Here is an 18354-nt window from a genome sequence, read left to right as displayed (position 1 = left end):
GACACACAGCCTGGGGGCTGAGCCCCCCAAGAGTGAAGCTGACACAGCTCTCCTGCCCTGGGGTCAGGGCTGCAGTCCCTGTGAGTCCATACTCCTACACTGACTTTAAAAAAAAGGAGGTTTATTGACTTAAGAAGCAGCTCTGGAAATGAAGGATGATGGGCTGGGGTGGGGAAGCTGTCCTGGCTCCTGCTAGGTGTGAGACTCCTCCTCATCCTCCCTCTGGAGCTGCTGGATCAGCTGCTGCCTCTCTGCTGCCTGCCTCATCCTCATCATCACCAGGCTCTCGTAATCCCGCTCCGAGACCACGGATCCCTGTGGGCAGGAAAGAAACACAGCCTGGCAGGGACAGGAATGCACCCAGAGCTCCCACCCACAGCCCCCCAGACACCACATCCCCAGGTGGGACCCCGGTCAGGAGCACGGAGAACACGGAGAAACAGAGCAAGGGTGAGAGCAGGGAGCCAGGAGACCCAGGCAGGACCCCAATCCTGCTCCTGGGGCTGCTCCCGGGAAAGCAGGGAAGTTGTTTTGGGAGGGCAGTGTGCTCAGCCAGCAGAGCCCAGCGTACACTTCACCCCTCACATAAGGCCAGTGCCATAAAAATATAGGATAATCACCCAACTGTTGTGTGGTTTACACACAGCTGAGGAAAGCAAACCACCCCGTGCCTCCCCAAACCTGACCCATGAGTGTTCCAGCTCATGGAAAAGCTCTCGGGAGCCTTTCTGCAGCTGTCACATCACTGCCTCTCCCCAAGGAACGTGGGCAGCAGGTGACAGCACAGAGCAGAGGGGGGGTTTGGCTCTCTGCTTCCACACTCGTAGGTGGCCTCACTCTTTCAGAGGGATTTGAAGCACAGCAATGCCTGGAAACATCAACATCCACCTCACTCCCTTGGCAGCTCAGGTAGAAATAAAAGCATCTGCACAGAAGGTGAATGGGAAAAAAAGAAAAAAATCCCACGTTCGCTTTCCCAGGAACTGGATTTAGTGGTGATTCAAGGACTCCTCCAGCAGAGATGGAAAAGGCCACAGAAGAGCAAAATAAGATTCTGCAGGAGAATGGGGTGAGTGCAGATTTTTCTCCTGTGCCAGCACCGTGGCTCCTCCAGCTGCAGAGGACAAGCCAGGAGCCCCCAGCAGATGAGAAATGGAGACTGGGAAATGAGGAGACTAATTAGGCTGTAATTGGATTCTCAGGAGCTGCATGAATGAAGCCTCCTCTCAGCACTGCACTCACAGGGTTCCCCTCTGCCCGGGGAAGCAGCAGAGGGGATCATCAGAACCAGGTTTCTGCAAGGTCCACTCCCCAGGGGCACCTTGGTGCTGTCACCTGCCTGGCTGGATGGCACAGCCTGGCTGAGGCTCACAGATGAATCACCTGCACAAACCTGAATCACTGCCTCACACTCCGGGATGTAAATTTAAAAACAGAGCAGGGAGATGAGTCCTGGCCCCGTGGGGAGCTCTGCTGGGACAAGCAGCAGGGGCAGAGAGGGGAGCGCGGGGAGAAGGAACCATCGGCAGGACCCGACCCAGGAGGTGGTGCTGAGCTCTGCTGGGGGAGCGTGGGCTGGGGCTCTGCCACTCCACACTCCACACTCCACACACTCCTACTCCTTCCTGCAAGCCTGGCAATTACCAGTGGGTGCAAAGCCCAGTTCCTGACGTGGCTGACTCAGCAAGGGCTTGGCTCAAAACAAACACATCCAGACAGGGAGCTGCAGCGACGGGAGGCACAGCAAGAGAAGGAGGCAGTGGGGTTGGTTTTTTTTTTTTAAATTGTTGTGGCTCCCACCTGGCTGACTGCCCCCTGGACTTGGCTTCCTCCAACCTCCCAGCGTGGTGCTGGACGTGGTGCTCATGGTTTTCCTCGTGCTCCAGGAGTTCCTCCTCCTCCTCCTCCCCACCTGTTAGACTCGGGCACGGCTCCGGCTCACCGTAAGTTGATTTTGATTCCATTTTCCCAACCTTTGCCTTCTACCTCTGCCTTCTGCTGCCTTTGTAACCTTCCATTCGACTGCATTCCTTCGGTTTCCCCCAGCAGGACTGAGTCACCCTCTCCCTTCCTCGCCACCCACTGAGATTTTTATACCCTGCCCTTCCCCAGAAGGGTGCTGGTTACCATGGCACCGAGTGCCCTTCTGTTCTGGATGCTGGAGCAAAGCTGTTCTCATGGTGACTGTGCCTGGGCTGCTCCTCACAAGCTCGCTCCTGCAGCACAGATTCAGGAGGCTCAGGCACTGCCATTCCCTCCCCACTGAAGAAGGAGACTCCTGAGCCTCCAAGTCTGCTGCTCAGCCCGGGGAGGGAGCGGGCACTTTGCATTTCCTGCAACGCCAGCCTCTCTGTTTTCCTTCCAGCTACAGGAACGGGGAAGGAAGAGGTTGTTCCTGTTGTGTGGCTCGCTGCTGATCCTGCAACTGAAGCCCAACACCTGGCTGTGAGGAGTCAGCAGCTTCCTCCTCCTCCTCCTCCTCCTCCTGGGTGCCTTCCATCAGCATGGATACTTGGAGGAGAGGCTCCATCAAGTCCACAACGTTCTTCAGACGTTTCTCGCTCAGGAGACACAAAAAGCTGGGCAACCAAGTCATCATCCTGAACCAGAACAGCCACACTCTGGACAGTGATGGGCAGAAGAGGGAATGCTTGAGGGATCTGAAGGACAAGTCTGAATACCTCTCATACCAGAGTGAGCAAAACCTTGCCAAGGCACAAGCACCTCCCAAGCCTCCCCGGCTCTACTTGGACAGTTCCAGCTGCCCCAACATCATCGACCACACAGATTCCCACCCTGACCTCTCCTTTTCTGGGGCTGCTCCCCAGTACCACAAAGCCACCCAGACTCAGTCCCAGCACAAGGAGCAGGGTGCAGCCTGCGGGGCGGCCGAGACGCCGGGCACAGCTCTGCCCGACCTGCCCGATCCCTTCCTCTCCTTCAAGGTGGATTTGGGGCTCTCTCTTCTCGAGGATGTGCTGCAGACCCTCAGGAAACAGAACCCCAGGGATTATGCCATCTGAAGGTATTTCTCATGTGACACCCCCCGTGTGCTCTGTCCCAGTGGGAAGGATGCTGCAGCACTGCCCTCCTGCCTGGTCCCTGTTGCTGTCCCCACCTCACCTGCCACAGACTGTCCTTGTCCTTGTCCCTGTCCTTGCCCAGGAGCCCTTTGGAGCAGAGCTCACAGGAGGCTCAGACAGGAGCCCTGTCTGCTGGAATCCTGGGAGGGTTTCGAGTATCCACGTCTGGGAATTTCCCACTCCAGACTCTGCTTCTCCTCCTCCTCCTCCCAGGACAGAGCTGCTCAGTGTTTTGGGGCTGTGGCTGTGACACTGGGAGCAGGGACAGAAAGGGACACGACCTGCAGCACTTGTGGATAAGCAGGAGGCTTGCAAGGAAGCAGCAGCATTGCCAGAGCTGTGGCAGGGGTCAAGACACAGGACCTGGGGATTCTACTCCCACCATGTCTGGATGTTAAAAAAAAAAAAAAAAAAAAAAAAAAAAAAAAAGCCATCCCTCTTTTTTTTTTTCCTGTTTGTTTCCTTGTGGGTTTCTTTTTTCCCAACTCAAGTGCAGTTGGCACTCCCAGCCTGGAAACAGGTAAGCATCCACCTAGGCTTCTGATACAGCAACTGCAGTTTGTTTATCTTACTAGCAGGAGAAGTTTCTCTAGATACTGCTGCTTGGAGCATGCACTGATCTATCAGCTGTACAGATAAGGAAGAATAAATGTATCTGTGACTGGAAGTGTCTGCTTGCCTCATTTCACTGGTAGCAAAGCAGAGAGAGCCCTGGGCAGAGGTGCCTGTCCTGCAGTGACCAAGATCTGCCCTCTCTGGCACTTGAGGCTTTGGGGAGGGTGAGGAAGAGCCTGGCTCTGCTCCTCTGGAGCTGCTGGTGCTTCACCTGCCCCTGGGGAGAGCACAGAGCTGGGGTCAGCACTGAGCAGCTCTTCACCCCATCCCGGGGCACTGGGGAGGTTCCTGCCAGGCTGGGAACATTTCAGGCAGTGTTGGAGCAAACTACTACACAGGAACTGCAGGAACTGCTGGGTCACCACTGCCTGCCTTGCTGGTAGCTAGATCAGACACCAGGATCTGAGCAGAAGGAAAACTTTCCTGCACCCAGGCAGCCACAGGCTCTGCTGGCAGCTACAGCAAAGGGCACAGAGATGGCTCAGAGAAGGCAGAGGGGGCTCTTATCCTTCTTAGACTCACAACAAAGGCAGACAGTACAAACCAAAGTCTATGAAACCTCAAAGGAGCTTAGAAAAGATCCAAAAGGGGCAGGCAGGAGGCTTTTCCCAGCACGTGATGGCTGAATGAGCCCCAAAGGGGGTGAGGGGCACTGGCAGGGAGGTGCCACTGCCTGAGGTGCAAGGTGAGACCTCCCCAGAGGGAGAGCTTCAGGATGCTGTAGTGGGAAAATCAGCTCTGGGTGCTTGGAACCAGGCAGAGCTGCAGCAATCAGCAGTCACTGCTCTCCAGTAGCCTCAGGGAATGCTGGCCAAGCCACAGCTTTGGTAATTCAAGCATAACTTGCCTGTTTGGCTCCAGCAGCTCTCCAGGAACTGCTGGACAACCTGTACCCAGTGCTGGAGATGTGAAGAAACCCAGCAGGAGTGTGGAGACAAGGATCTGCCCACCTCCTCAGAGCACAGCTCCTGCTTTGCCTTCACCTGGGAACTGCTCCCAAAGCCCCCCAGCTCTGAAGCCCCCCTTTCCTCTGAAGGCTCTGGAGCTCAGCTCCTGGCTGAGTGCCCCAGCAGGGAGCAGACACAGCTCTGAAGGGGACAAGCAGTGAGTGTGTTACCATGAGAACCTGGCAGCTCCTGGGCTGGTGTCTGGAGCTGAGCTGGGAAGGAGCTGCACTTGCACAGAGTGGGAGCAAACCTGGGGGTGGATTCAGACAGAAATAGGAGCCACTGGGAGGGAGCAGCAAATAGGAAGCGAGGGCAGCAGGAATCAGAATGGATGAGTACAGCTTGAAAGCAGGAATGTGGGCCCTGATGGCTGGGGAGCCAGACTGGGTATGAAAGGATGAGCAGGGAGGAGGCTGGGGCAGGTTGAAAGAACTCATTTTGCATAGTCTGGAGTCAGAGAGCTGAGGAGAAAGAGTGAGGGAATTGGAAGCAGTACAGCCAGGAGAAGCTACGGGTCACAGCACAGATTTTGGAAGCATCCCAGGGGAAGCAGGAGAGTCTGGAGTAGGAACTAGGAAAGGCAGCAACCAGAGCAGTTTGGAGATCTGAACCTGGGCAGCACGAGTGCAATGGAACCACAGAAACCACAGGAGTTTAGTCACAAAAGCAGCAGAAAGGACCCAGAGGCACCAGCAGGGCAGTTGTTGGAAGGCAGGGGAGTCCCTGGCTGTAACTCCTCCCCAGCTGCTCCCCAGTCCCACAGGGGATTGCCAGGACACAGCATCCCCATCCCCACTTGTTGCTTTAACCTGCTCAGCCCTTCCTGCTCCACCAAGCTAATCCTCCGTGGCAGCAGATGCTGCAGTTCCACACTGACAAGCCTCAGCTCTAGAAACAAGCCAAGATAAATCCTGCCAGGAGCCAACAGAGCCAAGAACCCCCTGCCAGGCTCCCACTTGTGTTCTCAGCACGCTGCTGCTCAGGCAGAGGTTCCTGCAAAGGAGCCACGACCCCAGGACAGGCAGGTAGCTCAGCAAGAGCTTCTTGGCAGGAATACCCATGTCTCACCCTAAATGCAAATTAAAATTTGGGTTGCTATAGAAACAGATTTAAATAACAGCAGCCTTGGTCTCCTTACCTGTGAAGTCCTGGGCTGGCTGGTGCTGTCAGGAGGGGCTGTGCTGGGGCTGTGCTGGGGCTGCCCCTCCAGCCAGGAAATCTTCAGAGGATTATTTATCAACCCAACTTCATTCTTCACAGCCATCTCCTACCAATAAAAAAATTCTTCCATCACCACCTGGATTTCAGACCCTGCTCCCCCACGGGTCACTAACAATCTTATTTCCCATCTCAGGCAGGATCAGGGCACACACAGGGGGAACTCCACAGCTGCCCTCTGTGAGAAACACCCTTGAGGGTCCAGATCTAAGCAAGCACAGCTGGAAGACACCACTGCCAGGATCTCATAAACAGCTCACAGAACTTGAGGTTTTTGCTTATTAGCTATACAAGTGAAAGAAGGGGTAACAAGGAGATTCTTGTACAGCTGGTGGAAGTTGATGGAACTGCTAGAGTTAAGGGAAATAAGTTCTCTTTCCACAGCCACACAGAGTATTCTGACTGACAGTGAGGGCAGAGATCCTGATTTCTTTTCAGCTCTAAATGCCTGATACAGCCTCCAGAACTCACTCAGCCCATCTCCACACTGGGTCACTCACCTGCAGCCAGAGCTGATTCAATGGCTCAGTGCCTGCTGCCTAAAGGGTGCCTCTTTCCTCTGCCTTTTCCATGCCCAGCCTGCTTGCTGCTGTGCATGACCTGCTCTGGGTTGATGCCTCCAGCCCTGCCACTCCCTTCCTGCAGCCTTCAGACTCCCATTACCCATCCCACTGCCCTAATGACACAGCAGCACCCCCAGGTGCTGACCCTCCCCTCCACAACCCCCACCCGGGGTCCCCCCCAGACTTACAGCAGCTTTAACTGTTGCAAACTCCACCACTGCACTCCCAGTCTTCCTACTGGAGATCAGCAAGTTGAGCACCTCACCATACTGCCAGCAGCCAGGAAGAAAAGGAGGAAGGAAAAGTTAATTACAGACCCAGAAGAGAAGAAGCTGAGTCCACCTGTTGGAACCAAGGCACTGAAAAGAGGTGTTTCACAGAGGTGAGGCTGGAGCTCCCACTGATCCCAACCTGCCACAATTTCTGCCCCTTCAGGAAATAATTCTGGGGAGTCATGGAGCTCCACACGTTGCTCCCAGCAAGCCCCAGTGCAAGAGGAGTCAGAGCTGCAGGAGATAGTTGCATGCAGGGAAAATACAGATCAAAGAGATGCAGGGAGCAGATCAAAGGCTTCTCTGTTCCCATCTCTGAACTTCCCACAGCAGCTCATACTCAGGGCTTTAAGCAGAGGGAAAAGTGCAGCAGAACCCCACAGCCAGACTGACTTTCACACGTGGATTAACAACTCAGTGGGGAGAGTTTGGAGTCCCTCATGGAATGCAGGAGTCCCTGGGGGAATGATACAGAGGTGAGAGAGAGCTGGGGGCCTGCTCACAGCTAATGGGCTTCTGGAAATGGCACGAGTGAGAAAGCTGGACAGTGAGCCACTCTGGTTCATACAGAGCTGCCCAGAATTTACCATCCTCTTACACCACTGAGAGCTGGGGAAGATGAGGAGTAGGAGAGTTTCAGACAGGACCTTTTGTAGGATCCTCAGCAGAACATCTTCTGAGTATCCTCCTCTCGTCTCATCTTCCTTCCTGCATTTCCATCTCAGCTGGGAAACAAACACAAGGTAACTTTGCACAGTTTCACATCTTTTGCCACATTCAGTGCAGCTCCTGCCACAGGCACAACAACCCAGTTTGCTGATTCCAGCTGCACTCCCAGAACTGCCAATTTCAGCAGCAGAACCAGCAAAGGGAGCAAAGTGTCTGGGGAACAGGAGAGCCACTGCTCATGGACCTCACTTCCTAAAGTCTTACCTTGAGCTTGGGAGTTACTTTGCCTTCTGCTCCGTTTCTTTCTTGTTTGCCTGAGGGGGGGAAAGGAGAAAAAGATGGCAAGGACATGGGTGAGAACTCCTGGGCACTTAGCACAGAATTTGCCCTGAGAACGTCCCCATGGCAACAGCAAACACCTCTGCACTTCCACCAGACCATTTCAGCCCCAAAGTCAAGTGCAACCCTCTCATCAGCAGCTGTACTAGAGGCTGAATACTCAATGTCAGCATTTTTCCCTTCTGTGCTGCCCAGAGTTGCCACGATCAAGGCTGGAAGCAGCTGAGTAAAAATACAAGCAGGACAGGAAAACCCTGGTGGTCTCAAGAAGAGTTTCTGCATTTGGACCTCTGATGTTTTTAGCTGCATTTTTAACTCTTTAGATCAGCACTTCCTGACAGAATTGTTGCTGTTCTGCACAAACCTGGGATGCAGACTGTGTACATCCTAGGAACACAAGAGAATCAAGTTCCAGAAAGCCTCAGCAACCACAGACAAAAGAGTTTACTGCCCACACTGAGCCTCTTTGGGGTGGGAAGTACTGAGAGCTTCAAGGGGACACAGAAGCAGTGACCCATTATCTTTTATCAACTTGAATCATTCCCCATTTTGCTCCCTCCAGCATGTCTGTGAGGCTCCACATCAGACCAAGGAGATCCAATGCTTTGGAATATTAATGGGAAAGGAGCAGCAGCCCTGTGCTACAGAGCAGCATGCCAGGTGTAAGGAAGGAACCCTGCAGAAATCCCAAACTTCTGGTTAATCCCTCAAAAGGGGCTGAGCAAGACCCCGTGCCCAGGCAGGAGGCTGTGTCTGCACAGAGGAGCTGGGGTCCCACCTGCAGGGAGGGGGTTTGGCTGAGGGCTCCAGCCTCATCTCTGCTCACCTGGGATCTGCTGCTCTCTTTCCAGCCGGATCTGCTCCTGGATGAGTCTCTGCTGCTCCTCCAGCTGCCGGGAGCCTTCCTCCCGCAGGCGGATGATCTGCACCAGAGGGAGCAGAGCACAGTGCCAGGGATGGGCCATGCCAGAGGGACACTGCCAAGGACAGCTCCTGGCCTGGAAATTCCTTTGGGGAACCCTCCCTGACATCTCAAGTGCTCCTGAGCTGGGATCCCTCATGTCCCGAGTGAAAACTTCCAGCAATTCTTCTCACAGGGACAAGAGAAATAAAAGAACTGATAATTACTTCTTGTTCTAATGTTCTCGTTATCTTGGTCTCCTCCTCTTCACTCTCCTGGGTCTGGGCTTCTCGTTCTCTGGCTTCAAGATCTACAGAGCAAGAAACAAGATTAGAACAGTTCCAAGAGAATTTCCAGTGCTGCTGCTGCTGCTGCTGACCAAAGGTGGATGGAGAGGTCACAGACCTCGTGTCAAAGCAGAGCACTGAGAGCTCTGCTGCCTCTGCTCTGCCCAGGCACAGCAATTTCCAGCAGCCTGAGCTCTCAGCAGAGCCCCAGCTCCCTCCCCCTGCAGATTTCAGCTGCCTTGCCCTGGGTGTAAAGGAACCACGGCCACCCCAAAGGGATCCACCAGAGGTGAGTTCCAGAAGAAATGCAAACACCCAGCTAGCCAAGACTTTGGGGGCAGAGAAAATGAAATGTAGCTTTTTTTTTAATTACCAAGCTTCACTTTCTTTCTCTTCTCATCAAGTTTCTGTGTCCTCTCTGCAGCTTGCTGCTTTGCCTTCCTCACTCTGTCATAGGCTGCCTGCCAAAAGCAACAGGAAAATGTGAAAGCAGAAAAAGGAGAGAGAGAGAATGGAGAGGAGAGCAGATACTGAAGCACTGTGAGCAGAGGGGAAGCCTCTTCTGCTTCCAGCTAGCATTCCTCTTAAAGGTGTTGAAAACAAACACCAATGTCCTGAAAAGAGGAGAAGAGGCCCAAGGATCTCCAGATGGAGCCCAAAAGGGTGTGGAAGTCTGGGATAACTGCAGAGTGTACTGGAGAGAGAAACATTTTGGTTTCCTGGATGTGCCAAAAGTAGCATTAGGAGCACTGCTAACAGAGCAGGCTTGGAACTAAGTTTTACAATTGTAAAAGTCTATTTTATACAAAATATTTATTCACAAGGCAGATGTTGGGCTCCCAGGAACGTTTCTGTGGTGCAGAAGGATGCTACTTGCAGAAGAGTTGCACAGGAAAGCCCTTGCTTGGTTCATAAACTAGAAAAGCTGGCAATTTCGCCTCCTGCTGGGGAATGGTTTGCTACACACTTTTTCCTTTTTAAAATGTAGAGGGCAAAATGTTCTTGCAGCCAAAAGTTTAATTGCCAGTGTTTCAAGGGCTATTTCATGTCACTAAATGCTCTCATCTCTGACTGTAACATGCCTTCTTCTCCTGAGTTTAGCTGGAGGGTGCCACTGGCTCATTTTTAGTTTTTATTCTTTCTCCTCACATGCTCAGCTTACTTTCAGGCCCTGAGCAGCAGGCACTCAGCTGCCTCCTCCCAGCAAGAGGAGAGCCCAGCCTGCACTGGTGCTGCAGGGAGAGCACAGAGATGGTGACAGTCACAGCATCACAGTGGTTCAGCTCTGCTGCCTCCTCTGCCCCATGGAAAGGAAGGTGCTGAGCCTTGGCAGTCTCATCCAGAGATGATTTATTTGTCAGACCTTGGCTTTGAGGGAACTGCACATGCACTGTTGCCATGGGAATTTAATATCTCCCTGTGCCAGTGCTGCTTATCACTTATTTTATTTTTTTCCAAACGGGATATGCCCCAGCCCAGCACATAATTAAAGACAGTATCTCACCTTGCAGCAGACAGACAGAGCACATCAAATCAGAACAAGAAGCTCTGACCTGGCACCTGCTGTTTGGTCTCATGGAGCTACAGAGAGTAACAGGTGAGACTTCCACTCATGAAATCACAGTGGGAGATGAGAGCAGGGCAGCCAGGAAGAGAGTTTCCAGCACTTTTCCATCAGGGATCACCACCCCACAAAGCCACCCCCCTGTGGGACAGACATCCTTACCCTGGCTGTGGCATCAGTCAGCACGGCCAAGGCCTGGGACAGCTGGTGGAAGATTTCAGCTGGGAATGAGAGGAAAACCATGTGAGTGGCCTGAAGATGGACAAGGAAAGACAACTCCTGATGGAAGAAGCCTGCAGAACACCAGGAAGAAGAATCTTCTTTCCAAAGTATTTGTAAGCCAACCTTCAGGCAGGGCCATCCTGACCCAAAGGACAGCATTTGTTACACAAACCTCAGTGTAAAACCAGAACTGGGGCTGTTTAATTTTTACAGAAATCTTGAAAACTTGAATTCAACAGAGCTGCTCAGCCTGCACTCAGCCTGAAAGACACTCTCACAAAGAAATTCTCCCTTTCATAGCAATAGCTTTGCAGCTCGAGATTCAAACTTTGCATTTCTCCTCCTGGAATGTTCCCCTCTAAGCTGGAGGCATCCCCACACACCTCAAACTCCTACTCAACCTTCTGCAAACACCAAAGCCCCCAGCAGCTTCCCTCTCTTTGCTGGTAGATACTACTTTCATTTTTTAGTTTATATATTTTCTGGTGGAAAAGGACCTTGCTAAGAGTCCAAAGTTCCAAAGAGTCAGGACCTTACCTCTAACAGGCAAAAACAGGCACTGAACTGATTTATAACCCTGCTACTGAAGCTTTAACTGTGAGAGGTGTTAATTAAAATAGTAATTAGAATACTGGGGACAGCACGGCTTGGAGTAGAGTGTGAGAAGATTTTGAGAGGACCAAATAAAAATTTCAGCACTGATGTTTCTTAACCCAATGTGTCTGTGTCCAACCCCTGAGAAAGAGAAAGATCCTGACAGGATTAACTCCTGTAAGGAGAGGAGAGCAGGCCAAGATGTTTGTGTGAATCTACTTTATGTAGAATTAAAACTTGTAATATGTTAGTATTCACAACCAGTAAAATTTAGGGTTAAACTGAGAAAGAAGTGAACAAAGCAGCCGAGACACGTAATTTTCCACTAGAACAATGTAACCAAACACAAGGCCAGAACGAGATCAGCTTCTGTCTCAAAGATAATTAAAAGTGTAAAAGTCTTGTTCTTAAAACAAGGCACTGCCAAGACCATTTAGGCACCAGCTGGGCACCAAAGAATGTGAAATCTGCACAAGAAGGTCACCACCAACAGATAAGAAGGAAGTTATGGAACATAAAGGATGTCACCACCAACAAATAAGAAGAAACAATTTAATGAAGTCAGCAAGAATTGAGAAGGTAAGGATGTTGTAACCTCCCCTTTTCCTGCATAAACACCCCAGCCCTTTCCCTTAACCCTCGGAACTTTTTGTCCAGCGAGAGCTGGGAGTTCCCCAGATCCACAAATAAATACCTTTTACTGTTTAAAGCCTTAAAACTCTGTCTCTAAACAGTTTTATTGGGCCTTTTTGGGCTTCACCCCAAACCCCAGGGCTCCCGAGCAGCCACTGAAAACACCTCTGAGCCCCACAGATGGAGACTTCAGGATCCTGTCCATGTGGGACCAACCCCCAGAGGTGTTGGGGTCCCTCTCACCTGCTCGGGGTTTGTCTGGGTTCTTGTCTGGGTGACACGTCAGGGCCTTCTGCCGGAAAGCCTTCTTCACCTGCAAGGGCCAGAGGTGACATGGGCTGGTTGGTGCTGGGCAGTCTGTGTTGAGAAAAGCAACTTGGGGAAAAAAAAAAATAAAACAAAACAAAACACAAAGAAACAACAACAAAAAAAAACCCAAAAACCCTAAAAACAAACGAACAAAAAACCCACAAAAAAAAAAAAATCCACAAAAACCCCCAAAACAAACAAAGCAAAAAAAAAAAACCCCAAACCCACCCCCCAAAAAAAACACCGAACCAAAACAAAACCCTCCTGCCCCCCCCAAAAAACCCCTAAAAAAAAAAACAAAACAAAAAAAAACCAAACTACCCAGCAACAAAACAAACCCAAAACTGCAGAAACAAACAAACAAAATTGCTCTTGGGGGGGGGTTTCTTTTGCTGTTTTCTTGGCTGATTTTGCAAAGGATGAAAACGCTCCCCTGCACCTCTCTGCCCCCAGGAGCAGGGGCTCAGCTCCACCTGGTGGGCACAGCCCTGGGAAGGGAGAGGAGCAGCTGGAGCTCCGCAAGAGCCACTTTGGGATTTTCTCAGCCTCCTCCTCCTCGGAACTCTCTGGGCAGGGAAGCTGAGCGCACCTCCAGGCTCTCCCCATCATCCCATCCCCCTCATCCCCCTTTTTGTGCTTTACACCCCGGGAATGTCCAGGCAGCCTCAGACACACTCGCTGCTTCCATGGTTCACCCTGGGACACTGCTGCTGCTCAGGAAAAAACCAAAAACGGGGAAAACCACAGCGTCCCTCTCCAGTTTAACTCTGCTCAGTTACCCGGAGCCTGACCTGCCCTTGCAAAGGTCACTCTCCCAGCTCAGCTGCTCCCCTCCCGTGCCCGGTGTTTGCCCCCCAAGGAAACCAAAGGAAACCCCCAAACGCCTCCTTCCAAAGCCACAAAACGCACACGGGTGACCCGGGGGCAGCTCCCGCAGGCAGAGCCACCCCCAGCAACCGGGATGCGGGACCCCCGGCGGGGCTTTCCTGACACCACGGCCACGAACCACGCCAGGGACACGAATTCCGGACAAACCCCCTCCAGCCGGCGATCCCCAACCCCACCACGGCGGAGCAGCGACCGCAGCCCCGGCCCGAGCCCCCGGCCACAGCCGCGCTCCGGAGCGAGGAGCAGGGCCCGGGCCCCCCGTCACAGCCCTCACCTCCTTCTCCGAGGCCTTCTCGCCGACCCCCAGCAGCCCGTACAGGTCCATCTCCAGCAGCTCCTTATCCACCGCCATTTCGGTCTCCCCGCCCCGCCGCCCGCCCCACGGGAAACGGAGTCTCCGCTCGCCGCCCTCCCCCTGCCCGCCCGGCCATCCGGACTACAAATCCCAGGGTGCACCGCGCCCACCCCGCCGCAGGGGCTGCTCCCGGGGCACCGCGGGGCATGCTGGGAGCGGTAGTTTTCCGGCCCGGCCGAGGGACTGCGCGTCCCGGGCACAGCACCCGTCACGTTCGTGCCCTGTCACACTGCCAGTGCTCCCAGCAAAAAGAGAAAGGGAAATTAAAGGAATGACCACAATATTGAATCACTCGTTTATTTTGGGGGGGCGGGGGTGGTCCTGGAACAAGCTGCCCAGAAAGGGCTGGAAGCCGATCGGAGCCCGACTGGAACAGCCCTGGGCAGCCCCAGCTCCCGTTGTCCTTGGACTCGGTGATCTCCAGAGGTCTCTTCCCGGCTCCTCGAGTCCATGGCTCCCGAGGAGGTGACAGCAGAGCTTTCTGCCAGGGCTGGCCATCCCTCAGCAGGAGCATTGGGGCCGCCTCCATCCTGTCCGCTGCCGGTTGGTGACAATCCGACTGCCACCATCCCGATGTGTGTCCCGTCCCCCCCCGCAGCTGCGCAGCCACCACCCCGATTGTCCCCCTGTGCCCTGGGCTCCTCACGCAGCTGAAGGTCCCTGGCAGGACGAGCTACCTGTGCCTGCCAGACCTCCTCCGGGATGCTCTCCTCCCTGCCCGGGAACCGCGGCCTCCGCGCGGCCCCTGAGCTCTCCTGGAATAATCCAGGATTTCCTCCTCTGGAGCAGAATCCCTGCTCCCCCATGTCCTCCACCTGGCAGAGGAGCCCGTGCCTGGGTGCTCCATGGGGGCTTCCCAGCGATACAGGGAGGATCTGCTCCGTGTCCTCTCCCTGTGCCTGCCCCACCAGTTCTGTCCGCTGTGGTAGCCCCACGAGTGTTCCCAGCGAGCCTGGGACCTGTTCCAGGATCGGCTCCTTCTCCTGTTCCATTCCCTGGCGGAATCCCAGCCCGCTTGCTGTCGGTGCTCGCTCCTTCCTGAGGAGGTTGCTAAGCCCCATTCGGGCCTCAGAGCTTCGTCCTCGTTGTGAGCGGTGTCCCAAGCCCTGCTCCGCTGCCGCCTCCTGCTCCTGGATGAGTTGTACCCCTGGGCAGCCTCAGCCTGGCTCTGCCCGTCCTGGTGCCACCTCCTGGACCTGCTTCGTCCCCTCCCTGTGTCCCTGGCGTGGCCATCCTGGTGCTGCCTCCTGGACCTGCTTCGTCCTCTACCTCTGTCCCTGGCGTGGCCATCCTGGTGCTGCCTCCTGGACCTGTTTTGTCCCCTCTCTTCATCCCTGGCACGGCCATTATGATGCTGCCTGCTGGACCTGCTGCGTCCCCTCCCTGGGTCCCTGGCTTGGCCATCCTGGTGCTGCCTCCTGAACCTGTTTTGGTCCATCCAGGAGGCCCTGGCGTGGCCATCACCGTGCTCTCTGTGAGGACCTCCACCGTGCTGCTGGCCTGAAGAACGCAGCCACCTCCCTTCCACAGAGTGGGGCTGGAATGTCTCCCTGTTGCTGTCATCCGTGTCGTCCTGCTCCTCGTGGTTGTGGGTTTGCAGCTGGGGGAAGGTGGGGCGAAGGGTCTGCTGGAAGTGTGGGCTTGTAGCTGGGCTGTGTGCCCACTCCAGAACACACTGCACACAGAAGCAGTGCCTGCACCCAGCAGCACAGGATGCACTGCTGAGGGTGTCCTGGCACTGTGGGCACATCTCATCCTCAGAGGTGGCCCGGGGCATATGGCTGGTGCTGGCAGGAGGGGAAGAGGTGGCCTGGGCTGCTGGGTCCTGGGCTGCAGGTTCCTGAGCTGCTGGGTCCTGAGCTGCAGGGTCTTGAGCTGCCAGGTCCTCCTGAGCTGTGAGGTCCCCCTGAGCTGCCAGGTCCTGAGCTGCAGGGTCCTGAGCTGCCACATCCTGAGCTGCAGGGTCCTGAGCTGCCACATCCTGAGCTGCCAAGTCCTCCTGGGCTGCCACACCCTGAGCTGCCAGGTCCTCCTGGGCTGCCAGGTCCTCCTGAGCTGCCAGGTCCTCCTGAGCTGCAGGGTCCTCCTGAGCTGCCAGGTCCTCTTGAGCTGTCAGGTCCTGAGCTGCCAGGTCCTGAGCTGCAGGGTCCTGAGCTGCCAGGTCCTGTGCTGCCTGGTTCTCCTCCTCTGCCATCTCCTGCTGCAGAGTTGCACGGTGAGGAAGGAGCTGGAAAGCTGGAAAGTGTTCCCACTCTGCTCCCTGGTCAGGGACCTTGGTGCAGGGAGCCCCTGCTCACACTGCAGGTGCCAGAGGTGACCCTGAGACTCAATGAGCAGAGAAGCCCCCTGGGTGCAGAGGGATTTGCTTTGGCTCTCGGTCAGCTCTGGAGGTCTCAGACTGGGTTGGATACTGGCTCCTGAGCCTTCCTTCCTGCTCCTCTCCTCTCTCACACTCTGGAAGCCCAGCACTGGACACAGTAGGTTCTGCAGATGGGGTTTTCACCCCCTGTTCCCAAGGCTGGAACTCATCCGGGTGGGGTCAGCAACAGCATTGTCATGTCACCACAGAGTCACAATGACCCCCCCTCAACATGCCCCATTTCAGGCCTGGGGCAGCCCTGAGAGTTGCCCTGGTGCCTGGGGGACATTGTCTGCAGGAGGGGAGATGAAGACCCCCATCCCACGAGGTCCCCGATGAGGGCACGGGGAGGATCACCAGGGCCACCAGCAGGACACAGGGCACTGGTCCTGACCTCCTGCACCCCCAGCCCTCTGCTGCTCTGCTTGGGAAGATGGGGAACACTTTCCAGCGTTTCCTGTCCCTGCCTCTGCAACTCAGAGAGGTCAGTCATGGAATTAGGGAATTGTGGAGGGGGTTGGGTTGGAGGGACCTTGGAGCTCACCCAGTCCCACTCCTGCCACGGGCAGGGACACCTCCAGATTGCTCCAAGCCCTGGCTGACCGTGCTGAGGGTGCCCTCAGCTCCACATCCACCACCCTGCCAGGGAGCAGGAGCACACAGGGATGTCCCTGGTGCCACCCATCTGCTCCAGGACTGTCCCTGGCATTTGTGGCCACAGATGCAGGACCCTGGGGCAGAGCTGTCACCTCTTCAGCCCATCCCTCCATCCACTTGCTGCTGCCTGCGGGTTGTGTCTGGGGGGCAGGTGATGGATGAGCTTTGTGTCCCTTCTCTTTGCAGCAGGAGATGGCAGAGGAGGACAACGGGGCAGCCCAGGAGGAGCTGGCAGCCCAGGGCACCTCTTCCCCTGCTGCCACCCCCAGCCAGGTGCCCCAGGCTGCACTGATGGATGCCTCCAGGAAGGAGATTTGCCCCATCTGCCAGGACAGCCTCAGCAACACGGCCTTCCTGAGCCCCTGCTGGCACAGCTTCTGCTTGCCCTGCATCCTGCAGTGGGGGTGCAGCCACCCCACTTGTCCCCTCTGCCGGGGAAGGTTTTCCTACATCTGCCAGCAGCTGCCACCCCACCAGGAGGAGCTGCACCCCCTGGAGCTGTGCAGAGCAAAGGGAGCTCAGCCTGGGGCTGCAGGAACCACGACAGCCATGGGACACCACAGACCTCACACCTGGGACCAAGGTGGTGGCCAGACCAGGGACCAGGACAGGCTCCCAAAACTCTTCCAGGGACAGAACCTCAGTGGCCTCACCAGGGCCCCTCAGAAGGTCCAGAGCAGGTCCCCTCGGTGTCGGGTCTCCGGCCACCCCAAGGTCCCAGAAAAGGTCCGATTCAGACCCTCCCTGTGGGGGGTCAGTGGCTGCACCAGGGTCCAGCAGAGGGTCCAGAGCAGGTCCTCTTGGTGTCAGCTCTCTGCCCACCCCAGGGTCCCAGAAAAGGTCCGATTCAGACCCTCCTTGCAAGGGCTCAGTGGCGGCACCAGAGCCCAAGGCAGGAACCAGAGTGGGTCAGCTCTGCAGCAGGGTGATGGCCACACTGGACCCCAGGAGAGTGCCCAATGCCTGTCCCTCCAGCAGCACCTCAGTGGGCAGCCCAGGGCCCCAGAGAAGGTCCAGAGCAGGTCCCCTGTGCAGCACCCTGATGGCCACCCCAGGGTGGAGGAAATCATCTGGGACAGGTCCAGGTCCCTGTTGTGCCACACCAGGGCCCGAGAAGGAATCTGGAGCAAGTCCCCCTGGGGGCAGGATGATGACCATGGCAGTGTCCAAGAGAGGATCCAGAGGTCCCCTTTGTGCCAGCTTGGTGGCCACGCCAGGGCCCAAGAGAAGGTCCCAGTCAGGTCCCAGATGTGGGATCTCAGTGGATGTAGAGAAGCTCATCCCCCCCCAGGGAGCAGGAGGCAGGGGCAGGACAGGGCTCAGGATGCTGCTGGCACAGAGGGAAGATCTGTAAGGCCCAAAGTGGACATCACAGCCCCCTCAGAGAGGAGTGAGCACCAGCAGGGAACATGCTGGGATTCCTCAAGAGAATAGGATGGGAGAAGGAGCTGATCCCAGGGCAGGTCCCACAGCCCCAGAAAGCAGCCAGGACCAGCAGAGGAGGGGTCAGAATCAGCTCTAAGCCCTCTGAAGGTGACATCCTGGCTTCCTCCAGGGGAAGGCCATGCCAGTGCCATCAGTTACAATTCCTCTGGAGTTACAATTCCTCTGGAGCAAGCCAGGTGCCAAGGAGCTGATCCTGGCAGAGGGCTCAGAGCTGGTGGCAAATGAGGGACTCCAGGAGGGGGTGGGAAGGGACCACCCAGTCCTGGGCTCCTCAGGGCTGCTCCAGACACAGCTTCCTGAGCCCTCTGCCTGGTCAAGCACCCCTCTCCAAATATAATGATGTTCCTTCTGTCATTTGGTGTCTTTTGATGTGTCTGAACAACCTGGGTGGGTGTTGTGAGAGGGCCCCTGGGTGCATCTGGGTTGTCCTCCC

At 55.4% G+C, this 18354-nt stretch overlaps 3 protein-coding genes across 5 annotated transcripts; 2 read left to right on the top strand and 1 right to left on the bottom strand.

The window, feature by feature from the left end:
* Positions 1-107: 107 nt before the first annotated feature.
* Positions 108-13545, bottom strand: DNAJC17 (DnaJ heat shock protein family (Hsp40) member C17). 2 transcript variants are annotated; one of them, XM_071762457.1, is made up of 11 exons: positions 13379-13545; positions 12151-12220; positions 10621-10679; positions 9268-9355; positions 8835-8917; positions 8533-8629; positions 7632-7681; positions 7346-7423; positions 6615-6695; positions 5784-5912; positions 108-315 (listed from the first exon to the last, which is right to left on the bottom strand). In XM_071762457.1, exons 1-11 carry the CDS (start codon positions 13454-13456, stop codon positions 193-195), a joined length of 936 nt encoding a protein of 311 aa, XP_071618558.1. In that variant the 5' UTR covers positions 13457-13545; the 3' UTR covers positions 108-192. The 2 variants fall into 2 exon arrangements, with proteins under 2 accessions (XP_071618558.1, XP_071618557.1); XM_071762456.1 differs by lacking the exon at positions 108-315 and adding an exon at positions 3744-3915.
* C18H15orf62 (chromosome 18 C15orf62 homolog) lies at positions 2505-3750 on the top strand. The gene has a single exon (XM_071762458.1). It carries the CDS (start codon positions 2505-2507, stop codon positions 3021-3023), a length of 519 nt encoding a protein of 172 aa, XP_071618559.1. The 3' UTR covers positions 3024-3750.
* A 2495-nt stretch (positions 13546-16040) lies between the features above and the next one.
* LOC139804708 (uncharacterized) lies at positions 16041-18275 on the top strand. Of its 2 annotated transcripts, none has more exons than XM_071762201.1 (2): positions 16041-16302; positions 16665-18275. In XM_071762201.1, the coding sequence occupies exons 1-2, from the start codon at positions 16252-16254 to the stop codon at positions 17907-17909; spliced, it is 1296 nt and encodes a 431-aa protein (XP_071618302.1). In that variant the 5' UTR covers positions 16041-16251; the 3' UTR covers positions 17910-18275. The 2 variants fall into 2 exon arrangements, with proteins under 2 accessions (XP_071618302.1, XP_071618301.1); XM_071762200.1 differs by having other exon boundaries at positions 16042-16302; positions 16662-18275.
* The last annotated feature ends 79 nt before the right edge of the window (positions 18276-18354 follow it).

This window comes from Heliangelus exortis, chromosome 18 (assembly GCF_036169615.1).
Source record: "Heliangelus exortis chromosome 18, bHelExo1.hap1, whole genome shotgun sequence".
Classification (NCBI taxonomy): Eukaryota; Metazoa; Chordata; class Aves; order Apodiformes; family Trochilidae; genus Heliangelus; species Heliangelus exortis.
This window is presented reverse-complemented; position numbering and strand designations above follow the sequence as displayed.